The sequence below is a fragment of the Tupaia chinensis genome, unplaced genomic scaffold, assembly GCF_000334495.1.
Source record: "Tupaia chinensis unplaced genomic scaffold, TupChi_1.0 Scaffold144276_1, whole genome shotgun sequence".
In the NCBI taxonomy this organism is placed as follows: Eukaryota; Metazoa; Chordata; class Mammalia; order Scandentia; family Tupaiidae; genus Tupaia; species Tupaia belangeri.
The window spans coordinates 4601661-4625393 of record NW_006204133.1 but is presented as its reverse complement, the minus strand read 5'-3'; the positions used below and the strand labels follow the sequence as shown (position 1 = coordinate 4625393).

The 23733-nt window shown below is 44.5% G+C and overlaps 1 protein-coding gene across 1 annotated transcript; it reads right to left on the bottom strand.

Annotated features, from left to right (window-relative positions):
• Positions 1–927: 927 nt before the first annotated feature.
• NMS (neuromedin S) lies at positions 928–16573 on the bottom strand. The gene is made up of 11 exons (XM_027767551.1): positions 15987–16573; positions 11957–12012; positions 11599–11649; positions 6438–6491; positions 4668–4742; positions 3883–3918; positions 3638–3748; positions 3353–3503; positions 3032–3186; positions 1920–1968; positions 928–1077 (listed from the first exon to the last, which is right to left on the bottom strand). The coding sequence occupies exons 1-10, from the start codon at positions 16123–16125 to the stop codon at positions 1930–1932; spliced, it is 867 nt and encodes a 288-aa protein (XP_027623352.1). The 5' UTR covers positions 16126–16573; the 3' UTR covers positions 928–1077; positions 1920–1929.
• Positions 16574–23733: the final 7160 nt, after the last annotated feature.

Sequence of the window (23733 nt, the reverse complement as noted above, 5' to 3'; positions counted from 1 at the left end):
GGGAGGTCTTGAGAGATCTGGAAGTCAAGTGCAAATACAGATGTCTGCAGAGGAGGAGCCTGAGAAGCCAAGGCCTGAGTCTCATGGCTTCTTGGAACACAGGGTTGTCATGCCTTGACTTGTTTCTGTCAGCAGTAAGAAACAGCCCTCCATGGGACAAGTCCTTCAGGTGCACTCTGCATGAGAAAATCGTCTTAACTGTAATTAGAGCCAACACCCACTGCATGTGCACCACCAACCGCCATGCAAGCCCTTCATGTGGACCATCCCCTCAGTCCTCATGAAAACTCTGTAAAGAAGGTATTATTGGGTCAGTGAGCGGCATAGTGGTTATGGTGTTTGGATCCCACATGGTTGACTGCATGGTTTAAATCCTGGACCTGGTGACTTTCCACATGTGTGTGCGGGCATGCCCAAAATCCCGAGAGGAGAAATGGAAGTGATTGCAGTATGGCCATTCCCCTCCTCCTCATCCCACGAGGTACTTTCTTCCTTTCTCTCTCTCTCTCTCTCTCTCTCTCTCTCTCTAGCAAGTTCATGTACCCTGTAGCAAATTAAGAAGAGAAAAAAAAAAAAAGAAAGAAAAAGAGAGAGAGAGAGCAAGTGGCGGGTGGGCAGGCAGGGAGGGAGGAGGGAAGGGGAAGGAGGAAAAGAAAGAAGAAAATGCTACTATTATTACCAGCCCCGTTTTACCATGGAGAAAACTAGGCACGAAGATGGGGAGTGACCTACCCAAGGTCTCCCAGATAAAGAGCAGAGGTGTCGAGGTCTGCAGCCAGTCAGCCTTTCCAGTCCCACACTCCACTGTGGTAGTAGAGGCAAGCTAAACCAACACCCAAAATGGTACGTTAAAAAAATCCCATTATTTATAAAATACGCACTATCCCCCTCCAAACTTTGCAATAAGAAATGAACATATTGTGTCAGTGCTACTTTATTTTTATACAACTAAATATTCCAGTGAACATAAAACAAGAGAAGAATTTTTAAATATTGTTCACAGAAAGAAATTTGACATTTGCTCAAAATAATCAGTGGATGGCCGCATCAGATCCAGCTTCCTGTCACCATTAAATTCTAGAAAAGAAAAGAATAGTGTACCGTTCAGGTCAAGTCATTCTCAGAATCAAGACAAGGCCCCTGGGCATGTTATTATAAAACGTATTTTACAATTATAGCTTGATTGGACATGTCATAAGTGCCCAGATTGCTTTTCCCATCATCAGTGCCTGTGAGATTTGATTTTACGGTGTCTAGTTAGGCCATTGGGCTTGCGGATGCGCTATGGCCTCGGGGAGCATCGTCCCCTGTTTTTGCTAGTGGCTCTGCCTCCCAGCTGTAGGACGGCTTTCTCAGGTACCCTGGATTTCTGGGGTCCTGACTGCTGCCAGCAGGTCAGGGAGGCTACAATGCACTCACAGGACGGTGGTCTCATGTCCCTGGGACCACTTGATCTTGAGATAGAGAAGAGACCCAGAGCTGCCCTGTGCACGGCTGTGCAAGACTTCCTCCTGCACTGACCCAAAGACCAAGGAATCTCCCCAGATTTAAGCTCTGGGCCTCAGCACCACGGAATAGAGGAATAGCCTTGCTTGGCTGCACACAGAAATGTTCCCACTAGAGAGCCTGGAAGCCTCCAGGGGCTCCCTGCGGCACCCCTGCCCTCCCTCACAGGCCTGCCTCAGGGCGGCTGGGTCAGAAGTCACGCACACCCAGCTGGGCTGTGTGCAGGCCATCACAGCTACAGCCCCACAGAACCAAGCCTGGAAGAAAAGGCCAGAATGTTCCCTGGAGCAGCCTGCCTCGTCAGGAGGGGGTGGGAGTCTCAGGTGGTCCCCCTTCCTTTGAATAAAACACCCCACCTCGCAGTCGGACATATGACATTTGCTTGAGAGAGAAGAGCTGCAGTGGAGGCTGACCTTGGCCTCTTTAGTGGGCCTTGTCTTTGATATTTCTTCCATTTCTTGGCTGGAGAAAAAAAAAAGAGAGAGCGTGAGAGCGAGCGACTTACAGATGCAGAGACAGCTGCCTGCAGCCCATGTCTCGGTTCCCTCAGATGCTCTGCTAAGCTCTGCACCTTGTTCTTCGTAGAGTTTCACGCCTCTCCTTAAGGTCTCACTCGGTAAGTCCTCCCCCATGCTAGCTAGTCCACAGTGCTCTGGGACAGTGCTCCAGGACCACTCCCTGACCTCCGCCACACCACTCCACACCCTAGCTTTGCCCGATGTGATGGGAGGATCTGCACGCTCTCATGGCAGGACTTAACCTGGAGACATCACAAATGTCTTCTGTTTCCATTCATAGGTGATGCAGACCACGTGGGGTGAAAGTAGGGAGGTTTGTGGGTCCGCATGGTCAAGTAAGTTAGGGAAACAAATGATTAAGCCAAAACAGGCTGTTTCCCGCAGGACTTGGAGCCCGCGGCAGGCCAGTGTGCATTGCGTCTTCATGAAGGTGGGTGCCGTGTTTTCTAACCTTCTCTGATTTTTGCAGAGTGCCTCTTAGCACCAGTGAGCCACAATTTGGGGGGCTCAGTCCCAGTCCAATTCACCCCCTGTTCTGATGCAAACACTGAGCAGGTAGTGGGTGAAGCCTAGCGCGTAGGTGGGGAATGAAAAATGAAAAGATAACTCTTGTGACATCGTGACATTGACAAGAACCTCTGTGTCACGGAGGAGAAGATGGTGCCTCGACTTCTTTTGCCAGTGGTTTGTGGAGGCCACATATCCTGGGCCCAGATGCTCAGGAACATGGGCTCAGCCCTGGCTTGTCCCTGTGTTTGTCATCACAGGACTCCCTGCTCCACACCTCCAGGTCTCTGGGGCTCTTAGCCTATGCCCTGTCGGGCCTTCTCCTTTACCAAGTTCATAGGAGATTTTCAACTCAGTCATACTTCAAGTAAGGGGGAGAGAGTCTGCAGTCTGTCCCTAGTTTGCCATGGGCCCTACTGCACTCACTCGGCAGTGACGCCATTAGAGGGATGGCAATGTGAATAGGGGCTTGAAAACAGAGATAAGGGAATGTGTTATACCCTGAAAAGGAAAAATGGTCGACCCAAGACAGCAGCACGATCCTGCAACATAAAAACATAAACTGTTAGGCAACCCTGTTGCATCACAGGTCCTTCAAGAATGTCTACGAGGATGTTTTTCAAATCGGATGGTCCTGAACCAGCAGCGTCAACACCTGGGTACATGTTAGAAATGCAAACTCTCAGCCCAGTCTAGTGCTGGATCTAGCAAGTGCTGGATCTCTGGGGTGGGGCCCACAGTCTGGATTTTAACCAGGTGAGTCTAATGCATGGTCAGGTTTAGGAACCCCTGGTGCATGGGACTCATGCCATTTGCTATACCTCTCCCCAAGTGTGCAATGCAGAGCCCCTGAGCCAGAGAAAGAGTCTCCAGGGCATTCGGCCCCAGGTGACTCATTTGTGAGGCTGGAGATGAAATATTAGAAGCCAGAGGCAGTGCCCCATGGTTTCTCTCTGCCACCCGGAAATCCAACTTTAAATGTGAAAAGACTGTCAAGGTCAAGTTATGAGACCAGTTCTTCCTAGAAGCAGGCTGCATGGTGGTCTGGCTCCAAGTACCTCCCTGCCCTTCTCTCTAGAGCTCTCAGGGGAGCAGCACTCACATACCTTCTTAGTAAAGCCATTCGGCCCCAGGTGACTCATTTGTGAGGCTGGAGATGAAATATTAGAAGCCAGAGGCAGTGCCCCATGGTTTCTCTCTGCCACCCGGAAATCCAACTTTAAATGTGAAAAGACTGTCAAGGTCAAGTTATGAGACCAGTTCTTCCTAGAAGCAGGCTGCATGGTGGTCTGGCTCCAAGTACCTCCCTGCCCTTCTCTCTAGAGCTCTCAGGGGAGCAGCACTCACATACCTTCTTAGTAACCCCCCCACCAGCCGCTCCTTCTTCCTGGGAGGGAACAAAGCACAGGTTAATCCCAGCACAAACCACATCCTGGCCCTCACAGCTGTCCTGCTAGGCTCCCCCGTGCCTCCTGCCGTTCTCAGGTAGTCAGGGTAAAGGAACAAAAATGGACAAACAGTTGTTCCTGTGCAATATCTAATATGCGGCCTTCCCCACCAGAAAGTCCTGGACAAACCAGTATGATTTGGCTCAGGGAGCCAAAAAGAAATTTTCTAATGTTTTTGCTATCAAGAAACAAAGCCTTCACTGACATCTCAAACGTGTTCCGCTATTACTGAAACTGGTCATTTATAAACTATAAAAACAAAACAAAACTGTAAAAAGCCTAAAGCTCTGAGACACGGGCAAAGGACAGTTAGAAGCAGAAGATAAATATCACCAAGGCAAATTTCGTATCAGGAAGAAGGGACAGCGGAAGTGAGAAAAACAACACAAAACTTACGGATGCAAAGAACAAAGTAGAAGAGAGAAACAACCATGTTGGGCCAGCGGTTCCCTCCTCAGCCCTCGTGTGACCACAGGGGTGACAGCAAAGGAGACCATGGCACAGGGAGCTCCAGGGACTTGTGCAAGACCCAAGGACCAGAGTTCTGCCCCAGCTCCCCCCCAGGGTGGAGGTTGAGATTCCAGGAGGAAACGGTAGGGAGCCAGCCCGTGGGCAGTGGCGCACCCTCCCCAGGGTTTGGTGAACTCTGAGTGGCGCCGAAGTATGGTGGAAGAACAAAAGCACATACTTGCTGCAGAAACCTCTTCGTCCTTCTGCTGGAGAGCTTCGCGGCCAGGTGCACTAGAGGGTGCACGGGAGGAAACTGCGAAGGAGAGGCGCTGTGAGGCAGGGAGACGCTGACAGGGTCAGGCCGACCCCAGGGTACCAATGCCAGGGGGACGTTCTGAGAGCCCAGGGCTGTGCACATTCCTTTTGACTCACTTCATTTACAAATGGGTTTAATTTTCAGAGTAGAATCCCTTCCCCAGCCTAAGCCTGAAATTTTATGTTTTCAATAAAGAACTACTTCCCGTGATAGCAGGCTTCCGTTCCATCGCATCACTTGAACCGTTTCCTCAGGGCCGGGCAGACTTCTGTCTGGGTTAACCCCAAGCTCTCTGTCCTCCTAGAGGAGAGCGTGGTCCTGAGAAGCAGCTCCCACAGACCCCCCCGCCCTGGCTCTGCAGGGCCTCCTGGCCTCCGGAGTCTTCCCACGCAGCTCTCTTTTCCTGCCTGGGCTTCTTGTCTGCGATTTCCCAGACACACTCAGGGAATTCTCCTGTGCCTCTTCTAGTCCCCGAGACTTTTTCTCTCCTGGGACACTGCTGTCGAGTACACTAGTTCATGTCACAGGGTCCCTGACCATTGCTCTTTCTCCTTTCCTGGTGCCCGGGGCCTTGTGTGATAACAACCCATCCCTGCCTGATCCCTGTCCATAGGGCTTCATCGCCAAGGAGTCTGCCTCTTAAAGGGAAGCATATTTTGCTGGGTACTGGGTATTTGCGCACGTGTGTGTGTGTGTTGTGTGTGTGTGTATACAGGTGGTGTTGCTTTTTGGGGGAACATAGTTGTGATCCTCCTGCCCTGAGTTTCTGAGGAGCTGGGACTGCAGAATGCACCACTGTGCCTGGCTTTTTAGGGTGGGCCTGAAATCAGCCAGGAATCCATATGGCCTCATGTGCTTGGGCCTATTTTTTTTTTAATAGTTTTTCATTTTTATGTATTAACTTCCTGAGGAAGAGAGAAAGGCACCCTCAACAGGGTCTTCATGTGGCAGCCCTACCACCAGCCAGGTGCCCCCACGGTAACCTGCCATGTTCAGGAACCCAGAGCCTTCCCTCAGGGCTTCCAGGGGCTGCACCCCTATTGCTGCTCTCTGTACCAATGTAGCTAGCCCTGCATTTGCTCTTCTAAGGAAACCTTAACTATATAAATAAGTGACTTTCTAATGGCATCATTTCAGTTGCCTTGACCAGGCACCAGAATGAATGAATTTATAGCCTATGACCTTTCCAGTATTCTTCGAATCATACCTCACAGAAATTCACCTACACAAGCTGATCCTGAGGGTAACTCAAAGTTATCATCAGAAAGTTAGAGGCGGGGCCCCTTTTCCCTCTGAACTGCCCACCATTTCAGCTTTAGAAGTTGCACATCCATGGATCTCTACCAGGGAGACAGTCCTTTACACACCACAAAGCACTTTTCAGAAACTGAGAAACAGATGATAAGGATCAATGTAAACAAAGCAGAGTATTTGCTGGGTGTTCCCCATGCATCTGCTTAAGTGCATAATAAAAGTTACTTCTTATTTATTTATTGGGATCTGTCAGCTCCCCACTACGCTTACTCCAGAGAGGGCGAGAGACAATCCCCACAGCCCTGAGCACAGCACCTAGGGAACTGTCACCCCAGGGTGCTGGAGGCCCTGCTCGTGCACGCTCTTTCACAGGGAGGGATGGCAAGCATGCACCGGGAAGGCACTTCAACAGAAAGGTGATGACGATAAAATACTGACCACACTTTTCATTGGATGTGTTGGCTCCTGAGCTCGGGAGTAGTGAAATAAAAACTAAATAAGAAATAAAAGTGCCATTAGTACTGAAGGCCACTTGCTCTGACATAGAGCTGCATGTCCTCTTCACGGGGCTGGGCGGTACTCACCCTCTTGTATATGTCTTGATTATCCTAGAAAGAGAATTGCGAGGGTGAGCTGCGTGGAGTTTGACTGGGGCAATGTAAGGTTCACCATGGGTCTTACCACGTTTACCCAAATATTATGGACTAATAGCCAACCTAAAGAGAAATTCCTTCATTATATAAATTTAATAAGACCATAGTTGATGCAGGATCTTTTGATTAAAGGGTGTTGCCAGCAATACACCATCATTTTGAAACAAAATCATTTCATTTCACTCTGTGGTGAATAAAAACCTCTCAGATGCACAGAAGCAATACACTAATCATTTTCCAGATAACCATCTGACTAAGAGGTGGAATTAAATAATTATTGCACTCTTTAATTAGCTGTTGGATATGTCCTAGTCTTCTGATTTTTAGGGCTGATTCAGACTGAACAAGCTTTTTGTTTGTTTCCCAAAGCTTTCTGTGTGAAGTTTCACTCTTCTTGCAGAAAGCTCAGTTTTTTCCCTAAGTCCTTGTTCTTGCCCAACCCGCCTGTTTGCATGGATGACAGCATACAGGTGGCATATCCAGCCCAAGCATATGCAGCAAGGAAGGTGTCCTACAAAATGAAAATATAAGTTTTAGTGTCCGTATTTTATAACGTCAGATGATTTTACTGTGAATAATCTTTTAATTATACTGATCTGCTGGGATTGAGCATTCACATCTCATTCACATGTAACATTCTGGAATCAGCTCAAATCTCAATTACGACAGAAATTAGAATTGTAAAAAAAAAAAAAAGAAATTAGAGTTGTTAGTAATGCTTCTGATTTCATGGCTATGAATATGATGACATTGTCCTGCAAACTTTGTGGAGATTTTCTTCAGAGGAAGTGGCTATACCTGTGCCTTCTCTCTCTCTCTCTCTCTTTTTTCTTTTTTTGGAGAGGTTTTTGCTATAGGGTGCGTGCACTTGCCAGAAAGACAGAGAGAGACAGAGAGACAGAAAGTGAGAAATCACCCCCCCAGGGGGGATGGCTACACCGCAATCCCTTCTCCTCCTTTCTCTTGGGATCTTGGGCACGCACACACACACGCCCGGAGTGAGTTTAAGCTGCCGGCTCTGGGACTTGAACCATGGTTGGCTACATGGGAGTCCAGCGACATAGCCATTACACTAACTGCTGGTCCCTGCCTTCTCTCTTTCTGTCACTGCCCCGCACATATGTGTGCACACATGCAAGGGCAAACACACACTAACATATTGATATCACTAACAGCAGAGGCTCTGTGGAAACGAACCATTTCTTGATAACCACCATTTCTAAACCAGCACAAAGTATTTACTATGTTTATAGTTCCTGTTGTTTTGGTTAGCATCTATTCACAGTTGTATGCACACATGTGTGTATATGCATAGGTATTTATGGGCAAGCAATTTGTTTTTAAGAATTATTTAATTTTATATATCATTATTAATATTATTTTGTAAATTTGCTGCAGGGCATATGTGCTCATCAGAGAGAGACAGAGAGAAAGGGAAAATAAAAAAGCAAGCTACCAGGTCTGGCGTTCGAACCCTGGTTGGCTATGTGAGAATCCAGTATCCCAACCACCATGCCACCTGCTGGACCAAGCAATTGTTTTTCGTAATGTGTTCATCACCTTTATATTGTTACTTCTACTTTTCAGACCAAAAATGTGATAAGGACTATGAAGATTCTTTTCCTTCTCAAAACTTCATGTATACCTTTGTTGCTTTATTTTTTTTAGAGAAAAATATATTAATAATTTTACTTGTTTATTTTGCTCATTATTTTAGCTCCTCAAACAAAATACAAGGGGATTTCAAAAAAGTTTGTGGAAAATGGAATTAAAATACGAGTTTATTTTGGTGCAAAATTTTGAAACCCATGCCCTTCATGCATGGTCCATGAACTATTGGAAGATGCCATGTGTAAGTCCCATGAGAGCAAGGTGCTGTATCCCCAGCACCTTGTACATGGCATGCTCTCAATAAATAGCTATTTTGAATGAATGGGTAGTTGGATTCTGTTCAAAAGGACCCAATGCCCTTTTTTTTCCTCATCTAAACTTCTTCTGACCCCACATGGTAGACAGAAACCCAGAGCGTCTGCAGATGTCATTGTTTTCACAGTGTAGCTGCTTTCTGAATTGCCTCGTGATAGAAGTCCTCTGGAGTCACAGACCTGAACCTTCCTAGGGACTCCAGCTGGAGCAGGCTCAGAGCCCAGGTAGCTCATCCATCCATTGAGCAGGTGAGGGAACTGAAGCCCCAGGAAAGAAAGTGACATGCCAGAGGTCACATTCAGGAACAGCAGCAAGGCCCGGAAGAATCATGCTCTCTCTCTATTAATAATTAAAGTATCAGTAGTTTTGTTCTCTGAGCAACCCCTTGTTCTTCTGCCATTGGAAACTATGAATGGAGTTGACTTTGGGAACGTAGAGGAGGTGGGAGGAAATTCATTCTGGGCCTTTGGACTTGGGCTACCTCAAAATCCACTGCCTTAGCTTATGCAGGGGACATGCTCACAGCCATCATGTGAGGGCTTGGAAAGCCTTTAGTGCAAGGAGGAGAGGCAACAGCCGTGAGTTTTTGCTTCAGGTACCAAAGCTGAAAAGATTATTACTGGGAGGTAGCAGGTGGCATAGTATAAGGTGCCAGGTGGTCGACTGTAGTTCGAGCACCAGACCTAATGGCTTGAAACTCACTGCGTGTGCACAAAATCCTAACAGGAGAATGGAGATGGGATTGCAGCATGGCCATCTCCCTGAGGGGTGCTTCCTCACTTTCTGTCTTTCTGTCTCTCCAGTGAGCAAACATGCCCTAAGAGAAAAAATTTCTCTAAAAAAAGAAGAGTATTTCTGAAGATGAGAGATGATTATTGTCCTCAAATGGGTGCATATTGGTAAACTGAAGAACTAGGCATAATATATTTGTGAAGTTTGAAAGAGAAAGTGATATTTGAATCTTGAAAAATGAGAATTAGTGGCTTCAGGAGGCAATGGTAACCTAAAAGCTGTCATTTGCCATGAGCTGGATACTGCTGAGAGTGTGTGACAAATATTCAAGCAAGCTGTATTAGTCTGTGTTATATTGCTAAATAGAAATACCTGAGACTGATGACTTATAAAGAATAGAGGTTTACTTGGCTCATGATTCCGGTGGCTCGGAAGTCCAAAGGTGTGGGGCTGGCGTGAGGCTACATTACAACATGGCTGACAGAAGCAGAGAGGAAGGTGGATACATGCAAACTCTTCCTCTGTTTGTCCGTCCCATTCCCCAACCAATTGGCTGGTGCCCTCCTTATAAGCCCCACCTCTCAAAGGTCTCACCAGCTCCCAAAACTATTAAAGTGGAGGGTCCAAGCTTCCAAAATACAAACCTCTGAGGGACTAACCATAATGCAAGCCATAGCACAATAAATCATCACAACAATATTAAGGGGCTAAGTTGACTATCATTCCCACATTACAGATGAGAAAACTGGTATACAGAGTGATTAAGAAACTGTCAGATTAAGACAGAGCTAGAGTTTGAACCCAGGTAGTTTGATTTTAGTCTGGGTTGTTAAGCACAGCCTAGGAAGAAGACAAAGACATTCCTGGCTAAGAAAAAGACTATGCAAAGACACAAAGGGCCTGGTGCACTTGGGAAACAGTGGGAAGTTCAATGTGGCAAGAGCATGGTGTGCTGTGAGTTGGGGGAAGTGAAGGAGAAGAGGGGATAAGGTTCAAAGTAAAAATAAGTAGGCTATGCTAAGAATTACGAGCTATCTTCATACCACTAGTTTGCACTTCGATTAAGTCATCTTCACTTTGTATCCATTGAAATACTTGTGGGGACTGGCCAATTGCATGGTGTTGAAGAAGGCTGGACCCTCCATGACTGACTGCATGGTTTGAGTCCTAGACCTGGCATCTTGAAAAACACGCTGCACATGTGTGTGTGTTTATCCAAAATACCAAGAGGAGAATGGAAGAGAAGGGATTGCCACATAGCCACTCCTCTGGAGGGTGATTTATCACTTTACCCCCCTCTCTTTCTCTCTTTCTCTCTCTCTCTCTCTCTTTTGTTATAGGGCGCATACTCTCACCAGACAGACAGAAACAGAGAGACAGAAAGCGAGAAATCACCCCCCAAGGGAGATGGCCACGCTGCAATTCCTTCTCCTCCATTCTCCTCTCGGGATCCTGGGCACACACGCACACGCACCCGCGTGAGTTTTAAGCCACCAGGTCCAGGATGTGAACCGCGGTCGACTACATGGGAGTCCAGCGACATAGCCATTACGCTAACTGCTGGTCCCCCCTCTCTCTTTCTCTCTGTCTCTCTCTGGTGCATGCAAAGGCCCTATAACAAAACTTTTAAAAACAGATTGTTGTAGTATAGTTGCTGTTAGGGCCTTTACATGAGATATGTTGTTTTGGAGAATTGCTATAACATAGTGTATCAATTAATAATGTACAGTATGATATACATATGCACTTAATTTAACTACTATCCCACTATGCTTATAATAATTATAAGATGCACATTAATTACCTATATTTTACAGTAGTTTATATTTGAGGTTACTTGATATTTTCTTTTTTTTTGGAGAGGTTTTTGCTATAAGGTGCATGCGCTCGCCAGACAGAGAGAGACATAGAGACAGAAAGCGAGAAATCACCCCCCAGGGGGGATGGTCACGCCGCAATCTCTTTTCCTCCATTCTCCTCTCGGGATCTTGGAAACGCACGCGCACGTGCCCGGCATGAGTTTTAAGCCACCGGGTCCAGGATGCGAACCACGGTCAACTACATGGGAGTCCAGGGACATAGCCATTACGCTAACTGCTGGTTCCAATACTTGATATTTTCTAAAACTATATTCTTACACAAATATATACACACAATGTATACACACCGCATGCTTTTATAAATGCCACAATATAAGTTTATTACAGATATCAATTATGGGGTAGGCATATACACTGTTATAACTACAAGAATCATCGTACAAATGTATGTATATTAGTTTTGTTTACCTTAAGTTGGTGAGAGAGCATTGCCCACTGATTCAGGCAGTATGACAGCTGCTGAAATGTAAAATGAGAAAAATAAATCAGAGATAAGCACAAATTCCTTAGTCAATAGAATTCTATTATGACATATTTAAAGCTCTAAAATGGCCCCATTTCTGAACCTTGAATTATCTTCTCACAGTGTGGCAGAGAATCTCAACACAGCTCCCAGGATGCCTTAAATCACGCCAGAGAATGGCAATGGTAAATTTCTGCTGCAGCCAAAAATCTGAACTTAAAACAGTTCTAAGTGAACATTATCCACATGATATGGTCAAGGTTCAGACAAAATAAAAATTCATGTTACCAAACAATAGCATACCTCTAGCTGCACAATATCCAAGCCGTCTGGAGGATCAGCTAAAGGTTGAGGAGCTCCTATTGTGAGAAATCATAAAAATCATCAGAGAAAAGAGATCATAGCATTGACTTCTAAATCTTTGCCCAAAAAATCATGGAGAGACCCCACTGAGACGAGAAATCACCAAGGAGCCTTACAGAGAAGGGCGGCGAGAAGGGAAGATGTGATGCAGAGCTGCTTTAAGGATTTACAAAAACAAAAACCAAACAAAACAGAAAAACTACACTTCCACCTGCCACTGAGATTTGTAACAAAATTAATTCAATACAACATGTTTTTTAACTCATTGAGGAGGGGAAGTAACCCAGGTAAATATCTTATTTGTGTTTTAATGGAATTTGTGAAACAAGAATATCAGGAAATGGTGTTAACAAAGTATGTGTGTAAGAATCAGCCTCGGGGGACCAGCAGTTGGCGTAAAGGCTATGTCGCTGGACTCCCATGTAGTCGATGGCAGTTAGAGTCCCAGACCCGGTGGCTTGAACTCATGCCGGGCACATCTGTGTGCATGCCCAAGATCCAGAGAGGAGAATGGAGGAGAAGGGATTGCGGCGTGGCCATCTCCCCTGGGGGGTGATCTCTTGCTTTCTGTCTCTTTGTCTCTCTCTGTCTTTCTGGTGAGAACATGTGCCAGATAGCAAAAACCTCTCCAAAAAAAAAAGAATCAGCCTTGGGAGATCAGCAGGTGGTGTAATGGTAGAGGCACTGGACTCCCACGTAGCCAACCGTGGTTTGAGTCCTGGACTGGTGGCTTGAAACTCATGCTGGCCACAAGTGTATGTGTGCCCAAAATCCTGGGAGGAGAATGGAAGGGAAGAATTACAGTGTGGCCATCCCCCTGGGAGTGATTTCTTGCTTTCTGCCTCTCTGTCTTTCTGTGTGTTTCTGGTGAGTGCACACCCCCCCACACCCTGTTGTAAAAATCTCTGAAAGGAAGGAAGGGAAAAGGAAAGGGGAGGAGAGTGAGAGGGGAGGGGGAAGAGAGGGCAGGGAAGGGAAGGAAAGGAAAAGAAAAATCAGCCTTGCAAGGTTTTTTGTTTGTTTGTTTTGGTTTGGTTTGTTTTTTTTTGAGAGGTTTTTGCTATTGGGCGTGTGCATTCGCCAGAAAGACAGAGAGAGAGAGAAAGCAAGAAATCACTCCCCAGAGGGATGGCCATGCCACAATCTCTTCTCCTCCATTCTCCTCTCATGATCCTGGGCACACACGCACACATGCCCGGCATGAGTTTAAGCCGCTGGGTCCAGGACTTGAACCGCGGTCGACTACATGGGAGTTCAGTGACATAGCTATAACGCTAACTGCTGGTCCCAACTTTGCAAGCCTTAATACACAGAGATCCCTGTCTCTGCTGCCTCAGACTCTCGAGCAGTGGGTCCTGGGGGAGGTCACCAGCGGCAGGCAGCTGGATCTGTTCACCTTTGTCTGACCTACATGTGTGCCTCTTCTGGTTTGCATGTGATGCAGTATTTGGAGGAACTGTTAATACTGCAGTTGAAAGCATCAGCTGAATAGGTCAGAACTAAGATGAAATAAGGTGGATAAATATGCAACCCTGAACTTATTAGAGTTTTTAAAATGTGAGACAGAGACTATATATAGCTCAGAGTAGTTAATATTTTTTTAAGAAAAAAGTAGAGAGAATGATACTTTGGTCCTTGTAATCTCTTTGAGCCAAGAGAACGTGAAGGCAATCTTGTGCTGTATTAGAATAATCATGTCCGAACTTTAGAAGGTAATAGTCAGACTTGAAGTGATAGACTATGAAGTGGAGTTAAAGTAACTGAGCATGTGAGGGGTCTTCAGAATGTTCATGACAAATGTCTATTATGAAAAACTGCCTGGATGTCACATTTTATTTTTCTGCCAAAATAAACTCATTAGTTCATTTTCCCAAACACTATTGGAAGTTCCCTCCTAGTTTTCTCTGGGAAGACAAACATTAGGAAGTTTATGTTAGCTGCCTTCAGCTATTTTGAGGACTGTCATAAGAAAGTTGACTCTGTATTTTTAAAGGATAGAACTAGGGCTAATGGTTAGAAGTTACATGTGATCAGATTTAAGCTTAACATAGAGAAGTTTTTGATGATTAGAATCACTCAGTAATGCAGAGTAATGCAAATAATTCCTGCAAACAAAGCCTATGAGGGGTTACCGAGAGGTTCTGTGTTTTGTTTTTGTTTTTAAGTTTATTTTATTAATATTCATGATAGAGAGCACATGTATGGACAAAAGAGAGAGAGAAGCATCATGCCACAGACCCCTTCCTCCAGCTCCCCGGGATCTTGACATGCATGCACACAATTGCCTGGGGTGTTTCAGGTCAAGCAGACTGGGGATCTGAACCCACAGTTGGCTGCATGGTTTTCAGCCCTGTGGTTCAGTACGGTTACTGAGTATGCCACTAAGGCTGAGCTGAGAGTTCTGTGTTAATGCAAAGGTAAAAGTCATAACAACCCTTGGGGCCAGCAGGTCGCATGGTGGTTAAGACACTGGATTCCCACATGGCCAACTGTGGCTTGAGTACTGGACCTGACAGCTTGAAAATCACACTGGGCACGTGTGCATGTGTGCTCAAAACCCCACAATGAGAAGGGATTGCAGTATGTCCAACCCCCCTAGGGGGTACGTTCTCACCTTCCCTCTCTCTGTCTCTCTCTGGTGAGCACACACGCCCTATGGCAAATACCAAAATGGTTAAGACACTGGATTCCCACATGGCCAACTGTGGCTTGAGTACTGGACCTGACAGCTTGAAAATCACACTGGGCACGTGTGCATGTGTGCTCAAAACCCCACAATGAGAAGGGATTGCAGTATGTCCAACCCCCCTAGGGGGTACGTTCTCACCTTCCCTCTCTCTGTCTCTCTCTGGTGAGCACACACGCCCTATGGCAAAAAAAAAAAAAAAAAAAAAAAGCAGTCCCACCCTCAAGGAACATAGAATCAAACAGGAAAAAGAGAGAGGAGGATGTAACTATATAAAGAGATAAAAGGTGATAACAAATTTCCAAAAGTGTAATATAAACAGGATTCTGTTGGAGCCCAGAAGAGGCAGAAACTGACTGTCTCAGACTGGTAGTGAGCTGGAGGGGGGTCCCTGAAAGTCATCAGTAGACTCTGAAAGACCTCCAGCAGGGAAGCCATAGAAGTGATCCCTGCACTCTGTGAGAGGTGAAACCAAATGGAAGCCAGATGACCCCCATGGTTCCTTGCAATGCCCGGGTTTTGTGATTCCACTGTATTACGTGACATAATTAGCGTAATGTTAGAAATAGATTTTCTCTTTGAATATATGTCCAAAGATAGCTGTTCTGCTACCGTCCTGTTCCCTAGAGCCTAAGGAGAGCTACTGAGGGGTGAAGGACATGGATCCAGTACAGACTCTCCTCCCCCTGGCTCCCTGCAAACACACTTGTTTTCAGAAGTTGCTGAAGGGTCCCCCCGTGCCCAGTCAGCACCTCGGATAGCGCCCTCAGCCCAGGTAGATGGACATCATGACTCCTGGAGCCCCAGGGAAAGGCTTTGGAAAGATCCCTTCCTCTAGAGCGAACCCCTCCCCTGTCCCCTCCAGCCACCCATCAGTTCTAGTCTTTGGAACTGTAAGCTCAGTTTACTGCCTCTGTTTTCCTGTCTTTGGAATCCCAGGAGGACAAATGGCTAAGGTATGGGATCTTCCCCCAACTCAAATTGGGGCCATGTCTCCCCCTTCACAGTGTCAGAAGCGCATATTCTGGACACCGCTGAGATAGGAGTAGCTTAAAGATAGTCCTGCAAGACCAAGTGTCTGGTAAAGGGCTGAGACATCCAGCTCTGTCCACCCCCTCCGAAAGGTGAGAAACAAATGTGAAGCCTCTTTTAGCAAGAGGGTGGAAATGGGAAGATGGGAGAATGACGTCTGACTCCCTCCAGAGCTGCCCTGAGGGCCCGTGGTAGGTGTCACTCTTCCTCCGGGCTCTGGCCAGGTGGGGGCTGGTGAGGAGGTCTCCTTACCTGAGGTGAGAATCTGCAGCACACAGAAGCAGTAGACGGCCAAGATGGACGGAAACTGGGGAAGAAGACACCTCATCGTCAGAGCCTGCTTTCTCTTTGCTGGCCCCAGATGTGTGCTGCTGGGACAGAGACTGAGCATTTCCAAAGTGCACGGAGAGCCGACCAGCCCTCCTACATCTGCCCAGCCCGGTGGAGAAGGTGCCTTTATTTGCAGCCTGCCCCGGAGCCCACTGACTGGCCACCAATCAGCTGTGTGCAGAAGGACCTCAGCTTTCTCATAAATGTCACGCCGGGCCCTTATTTGTAGAATAATATCTTCCTGGTGAAGGCATTGTGGATAGTCATCTTTTTCAACTCAGCAATAAAAATAAAAAGTGGAGCGTCGTAATTGTTATTTTATAACAGTTCAAGAAGCATTTCTGACTCAAGAAAGGCTTTTTCTCTCTTTTTTTTTTAAATCAAGGAACTTGACATAAATCTATAAACACTTGCATGATGAAGTCTTGTTTCCTAAGAAGCAGCTTATTTTCCACCATTAACAAAGGATGTTTTCTAGTCTTTGGTGTATCTGAGAGGAACAGCATTTGAAGTCCTGGATACATTATGAGAAACTGAAAGTTCATTAAGAGTTCTGTTTCATTGCATTTTTAAAATCATGGTTGGAAAATGGCCTCTTTGAGGCTTTTCCAAATCTGTTTCCATGAACAAGATAAATGTTCAAATTGTCAATATTCACAAAACCATGACAATGCTATTTAATAATAATAGAAATAAAATAACTCAAGCCTACTAAGTTCCTATGTATTTCAGGCATCTTACAAAGGTAATTTTATCATTCTCACCAAAGTAAACCATGAAGAATGTGTTATGATCCTAATGTTATGTATGATGAAACCACGGCTAAGAGAGATTAAGGAGCTTGCCCAAGGTCACCCGGTTAACACAGTTGAGAGCAAGAATTTGGACCCCAGGGTGACTCAGTCCAGCCATGTTTATAGGGGTATGGGATTTTAGTTGATAAGTTATTTTTTTTTTCCTAAAAGGAAACTCACTGAGTTTGATATGGGATAGAAAGAAGGAGCAAGAATGAAATCTTCCATTTATTCCACCCCCCTGGCAAAAAAAAAGGTAACTATATAGCTTATATGAAATAAATATCTTTAGTTTTTTTTTCATTATTTACATCTTTCATTTTTGCTCCTCTGGAGATTAGGAGGTAATTGACAGATACTGAATGCTTATAGTGTGCCTTACCTATGTCATATTACGTCATTTTTAAAATGAATAAACTTATAGAGAATAATTTGGTCTCTGAATTGCTCAGAATCATGAGCTACTTTCTCCTCCTTCCTTGAGGTAGCAAGAAATAGGCATTTCTATTTACTATAGTAGTTATCACTTTTGTTCAAAGAGAATAACCCAAGGTCTTTAAATACCAGGCAGAGATTAAGCCATTTATATTAAGCTCACTATCTAACAGCAAGTCTTTTCTGAATGGAAAGAAAAAAAGAGAATGAATGTTCTTTGAGCATGAACTACTTACCTGTGTGGTATTAATCACAATTACAGACACTTAGACACTAACACACAGGTAACAGCCAAGGTTTAGAGCATTTCTATTAAGGGTCAGTCAGCAAGGTTTTTTGTTTTGTTTTGTTTTGTTTGCTTGTTTGTTTTGGAGAAGTTTTGTTATAGGCACTTGCGCTCACCAAAAAGACAGAGAGAGACAGAAAGTGAGAAATCACCCCCCTGGGGGATGGCCACCCTGCAATCCCTTCTTCTCCATTCTCCTCTCGGGATCCTGGGCACACACGCACACGCGCCCAGTGTGAGTTTAAGCCACCACACCCAGAACTCGAACCGTGATCAACTGCTTGGGAGTCAGTGACATAGCCATTACGCCAACTGCTGGTCCAAAGTCAGCAAGTTTTGACATCTGGTCTGTGTCTGCCAATGAACTGGTTCTATGTCTGTACTATAACACACACGTACTTTTCCAAATATGCCTTTGTGATAACTCTGAGTTGAATCAAATTTATTGTGTCCATTTGTTAATGGTGAAGCCCCAGATCCCAACATGACTGTATTTGGAGTTAGAGCCTTTAAGGAAGCACTAAAGGTCAGATGAGGTCATAAGGGTGAGGCCCTAATCCACTAGGACTGGTAGCCTTCTGAGAAGAGATCTCTCTCGCCATGCATGCAGAGAAATGCCACGTGAAGGTCATCTATCTACAAGCCAAAAAGAGAAGCCTTAAGAAAAAGCAACCTTGCTGGGACCTCGATCTTACACTTGCAACCTCCAGAGCTATGAGAAAGTCAATTCTGTTGTCTAAACTCCCTAGTCTGGTATTTCGTTACCATAGTCCAAGCAGACAAATGCAAACATACAGAGATTATTTTTTTAAATTTATTTTCAGCCAGTCCAATGCAAAATAAATAAATAGGTGAAAATAAATGTTGGAAGTGTTCATTGTTTTCAAATTATATGATTATTTATCTAGATTATCTACCAGAAAATCTGGAGGAACCAACTGATAAATGATTAGAATTAATGAAAATGTACCAAAATAGCTAGATAGAAAGAAAACTATTTTCAAGATTAACTTTCTTAGACATGGGCAAAAATAAAATTTAAAATATAATATAAAGTGTAAATTGCTGCTTTAAAATAAATTATCAAATATAGAGGACTAAATAGAAGAATACGTGTGTAATATATTTACAAAGAAAACTGCAGGCAGCCCTGGTGGCACAGGTGGTACGGCACCACCGTGTGATACTAGAGCCACGTTGGAGGCCAGGTTCGGATCCTGGTTAACCTGAACATGCCAATTGTGCCTGTGGGCACATGATCCTGGTTGGCTGGAAGGCTGGGGGTACTGGGCGTATCTCAACATGATGAAACCCTTCAAGGATACCTACCTCTCTCCCTTCTACTTATTTCTCTTTTCATGAAAAAATAAAACTGTAAAACTTTACTGACAAATACAGAGAAATATGTAAATTAATGACAAGGCATAATATTGTCAACAAAATTCAGTGTTTTTAAAGGTTCAATTAATGGTGGGACCAGCAGTTTGCCTAATGGTTATGTCACTGGACTCCCATGTAGTCGACCATGGTTCGAGTCCCGGACCCAGTGGCTTAAACTCACGCCGGGCGCATGTGCATGCATGCCCAAGATCCCGAGAGGAGAATGATGAAGAAGGGATTGTGGCGTGGCCATCCTCCATGGGGGGTAATTTCTCACTTTCTTTCTCTCTGTCTCTCTCTGTCTTTCTAGTGAGCACACATACCCTACAGCGAAAACCTCTCCAAAACAAAATGTTCAATTAATGGCAAATTAATCTATAAAGTCAATATAATCCAATTAAAATGTAAAGTGACTATATATGTGTGTGTGTGTGTGTGTGTGTGTATGTAGTTTTAGTTTTTTTGCCATAGTGCACGTGCACTTACCAGAAAGAGAGGGAAAGTGGGAAATCGTTCCTTGGGGGATGGCCACACTATTTTCCCTTCTCTATTCTCCTCTCAGAATTTTGGGCACACCTGTTCATGTGCCTAGCATGATTTTTTTTTTTTGGGGGGGGAGAGGTTTTTGCTATAGGGTGCGTGTGCTCAGAGAGAGACAGAGACAGAAAGCAAGAAATCACCCCCTGAGGGGATAACCACACCGCAAACCCTTCTCTCCATTCTCCTCTTGGGATTTTGGGCGTGCATGCACATATACCTGGTGTGAGTTTAAGCTGCCGGGTCCAGGACTCGAACTACAGTCAATTATGTGGGAGTCCAGCAACGTAACCACTACCTGAACCATGGTCAGCCTATAGGAGTCCAGTGCCTTAATCACCACACCACCTGTTTGTCCTTCATGAAATATTAAAAGTGATTCTGAAATTAATTTGGAGGAGAAAAAAGTTAAAGCATATCTCACAAATTTTTGGAGGAAACCTCGACATTTCACCAATGTCAAAATGTACCGTAAGGCAGTAGTAATTGTGGTGTTTTGGAGAGTCTTGAAGCAGATCAGCTTAATATAGAGTGAAGGCAGCATTTTAAATCAGTGAAAAACGGTGAGCTATTCAGTAAGTGGGATTTGGGATAATTGGCCTTTCACTTGGCAAACAAAATTTTTCTATTTTATTGTATAAATTTAAATCAATTTTGGAAGATTAATGAACTACACCTAATATACACACTGCATTGTAAACATTTTAAATTTTTCTGTATCTTATGCTGTTTTCACACACATACACATGAGCACACACACAAAATCCCTCGTGGCTGGAGAGAGCCTACCCTTCCAGGGACATTGCTCAGTCAGGAGCATGCCCTTCACATCAAGACTACGCAGTCCAGGTCCAAACCTCCCCTATCTGGCCCTTCATCCCAGGGGTCTGTATTCCTGTGCGCTCATCATCCAGGGCCACGTGCCAGGCTACAGGAGCCATCATCGTAGCCCAAAGTCCACATAGAAGATTCTTCCAAGTAGCCAGGCCTGAGCTGTTCAGCCTACCCTGCCTTGCCTTTCTCTTGTAAATGTCAACAAAGACTATGGCCTATGGGGCCAGCAGTGGCATAGTGGTTAAGGGGCTAGACTCTTACATGGCTGACAGTGGTTCGAGTCCCAGACCCCAGTGACTTGAAACTCACAGCAGGTGTATGAGTGTATGTGCTCAAGATCCTGAGAGGAAAATGGAGGAGAAGGGATTGAAGTGTGTGGCCATCCCCTGGGTGTGTGTGGGGGAAGAGGTGATTTCTCACTTTTTCTCTCCCTGTCTCTCTGTGTTTCTGGCAAGCACACATACCCTATAGCAAAAATCTCTAAAATTAAAAAAAAAAAAAAGACTACAGCTTAAAGCTTCCAGTGCTCCTGTTTTCTACCTCCTGACCGCACTGTTGTCTTTACCATGGGTCCTGCTTGGCATGCCATGCTGTACCTCCTGTCTCTAGGACCCATGTGTGTGACAAACTTTGTCTTTTACTGGGCCTCTCCGGTCCCCTCTAGTGGCTGACATGGGAGAAGCACATCTCACTGACATAAAAGAATACAATACAGGCACATATTCAGGGTCGTTACACAAAGTCCTGTATTAGTCAGAGAGAGAGAAAAAATTTGACCAGAAAATTCCTCTGAACCAAAATTCAAAATAGGGAAGCCATTAAGAAAAAAAAAAGATAAATGTTATCCTATATTTTTAAGTTCTATATGAAAGAAAGATACTATAACCAGTATTAGCAAAGAAAATACATAATTGGATAATATTTGCAAAAACTATAGGAGTACTTAAAATATGAAACAGAGAGAGAAGGAGAGAGGAAGGAAGACAGGCAAGAAGAAATAAAAGAAAGAAATAACACAGGGCAGCCCTATAGCCTAGTGGTTAAGGGAGCTGGATCCCACATGGCTGACTACGGTTTGAATCCCAGCCCTGTGGGTTTGAAAAACAAACTAGGCACATGTGTCTGTGTACCCAAAATCCCAACAGGATGGAGAAGTGTTAAAAAAGGGATTGCATCACAACTACACTCCACTGGGAGTGCTTTCTCACTCTTTCTCTCTCTCTCTCTCTCTCTCTATCTATCTATATACATACATACATATACATATATATAAACATAGATATATCTATCGATAGATAGATAGATAGAGAGATAGATATGTTTATCTATCTCTCTCTGGCAAGTGCATGTGCCTCTAGCAATTATTTTTAAAAAAAGAATATAAATGTTCATTCTAGAGGAAATATGGTATATTTCCATAGCATAAACATTTGTGTAATGCTATAAAGACTATAGAGCTAGGCCCATTCAGGTGGCACAGTCCTCAGCATGCTAGACTGCAGTGCTGGAAGCCACATGACTGACCACAGGCTTGGTTCCCCAGGTCAGCCTGCACACACTCTGGGCACATGTGCAGGCACTTCTCTACTTGCCTTACCTGGGGAACAGATGGCAACCGAGCCTTCTTTTGCATCTCATTTTCCAAATGGATAGCTCAGACTTCATCTCATGCCTGTCTCAAGTGCTAAGACACAAAGTAGAAGCTAACAGACGCCTTGAGTCCTGGGTTTGGGACTAAGACAATATCATTTCCCCATGCATTATGTTGCTCAAATTCTGTTACAAGACTAGCCCAGATTCAAGAGTGGGAACATAAATGCCACCTCTTCATAAGATAAACTTTGTGGCCAATTTTACAATCTACCAACCTCCACTTATGTGAGTTTATTCAAAATCGAACATGTAGCTGTATGTGTACCTATGTGAATGAAAAGTAAAAGGGATGCTAACATGGACCCTTTCCCCCTGCAAAAAATAAAAATTTAAAAATTTAAAAATCAAGAGAGGAATGAGACTGCAAAGGGTCATTGAATCTTTTGCATTATCTGTAGTTTTTAATTTTTGCATCAATGATTTATTAATTACTCATATAAGTAAAGCTATATTTTAAAATTTTAATAAACTCTGAAACACTGTAGAGCATATGGATTAACATTCAAAGATCTGAACTTGGCACCAGCAGTTAGCGTAATAGCTTTGTCGCTGAACTCCCATGTAGTTGACCGCGGTTCAAGTCCCAGAACTGGTGTCTTAAACTCACACAGGGTGTGTGTGCATGAGTGCCCAAGATCCTGAGAAAAGAATGGAGGAGAAGGGATTGTGGCGTGGTCATCCTCCCTGGGGGGTGATTTCTCACTTTCTGTCTCTCTGTCTCTGTATTTCTGGTGAGTGCACGTGCTCTATAGCAAACTGTTGATGCCCCTGCCCTTAAAGAAAAACCCTCTAAAAAAAAAAAAAAAAAAGATCCGAACTTACATATATAAAAGTTCCTTTATCTACCTATATCTATTTCTATATATCCATATATGTATCTCAATTCCTTTTTGTTGCATTTATCCAAAGTGGTTCATTTTTTAGGTATAATATTAAAGATAAAGTTGTAACCAGTGTATTTGTCAGAGCTTGGCCAATTTAATAAGATATAACTTTTGAGGGACCAGCAGGTGGCATAATGGTTGCGCACCTGGACTCCCACATAGTTGACTGTGGGTCAAATCCTAGACCTGGTGGCTTAAAACTCATGCCGGACATGTGTGCATGCATGCCCAAAACCCCAAGAGGAGAATGGAGGAGAAGGGATTGCCATGTGGCTATCCTCCCTGGGAGGGTGGAGGGAATTTCTTGCTTTCTCTCTCTGTCTCTCCAGTAAGGGTACATGCCCTATAGCAAAAGTATATCTTTAAAAAAAAGATATAAGTTTTTGAATGAATGAACTCACCATACAGAGTTCCCACACCATATAAAATAAGCAAATGCCAGAGAACTGCACTAAAAATGCCCCTTCCTCCCCACATTAAATTAGCCTCCACTCTGTAAATGGGTATTACCATAAGACTCAGCAGGCTTTTTAAGCAATCAAACTTCAATCTGTAGAATATAAAAAAATGAAACTTCTGGAGAGGATTTGTTTTTTGTTTTTTGTTTTTTCTATAGGGCATGTGTGCTCGCCAGACAGACAGAGACAGAGAGACAGAAAGTGAGAAATCACCTCCCGGGGGGATGGCCATGCCACAATCCCTTCTCCTCTATTCTCCTCTCGGGATCTTGGGCGTGCACACACATGCGCCCGACGTGAGCTTAAGTCACTATGTCCAGGACTCGAACCGTGGTCGACTACATGGGAGTCCAGTGACATTGCCATTACGCTAACTGCTGGTTCCTTAAAAAAAAAAAAAAAAAGAAA

Coding starts and splice junctions, on each gene's coding strand:
- NMS (XM_027767551.1), bottom strand. CDS start 16,125: ATGCTCAGTCTCTGTCCCAGCAGCACACATCTGGGGCCAGCAAAGAGA. Junction 6,492..11,598: donor TGCTCTCTCACCAACTTAAG/GTAAACAAAACT, acceptor TTTCTTATTTAG/TTTTTATTTCACTACTCCCG. Junction 3,504..3,637: donor CGAATGGCTTTACTAAGAAG/GTATGTGAGTGC, acceptor TCACATTTAAAG/TTGGATTTCCGGGTGGCAGA.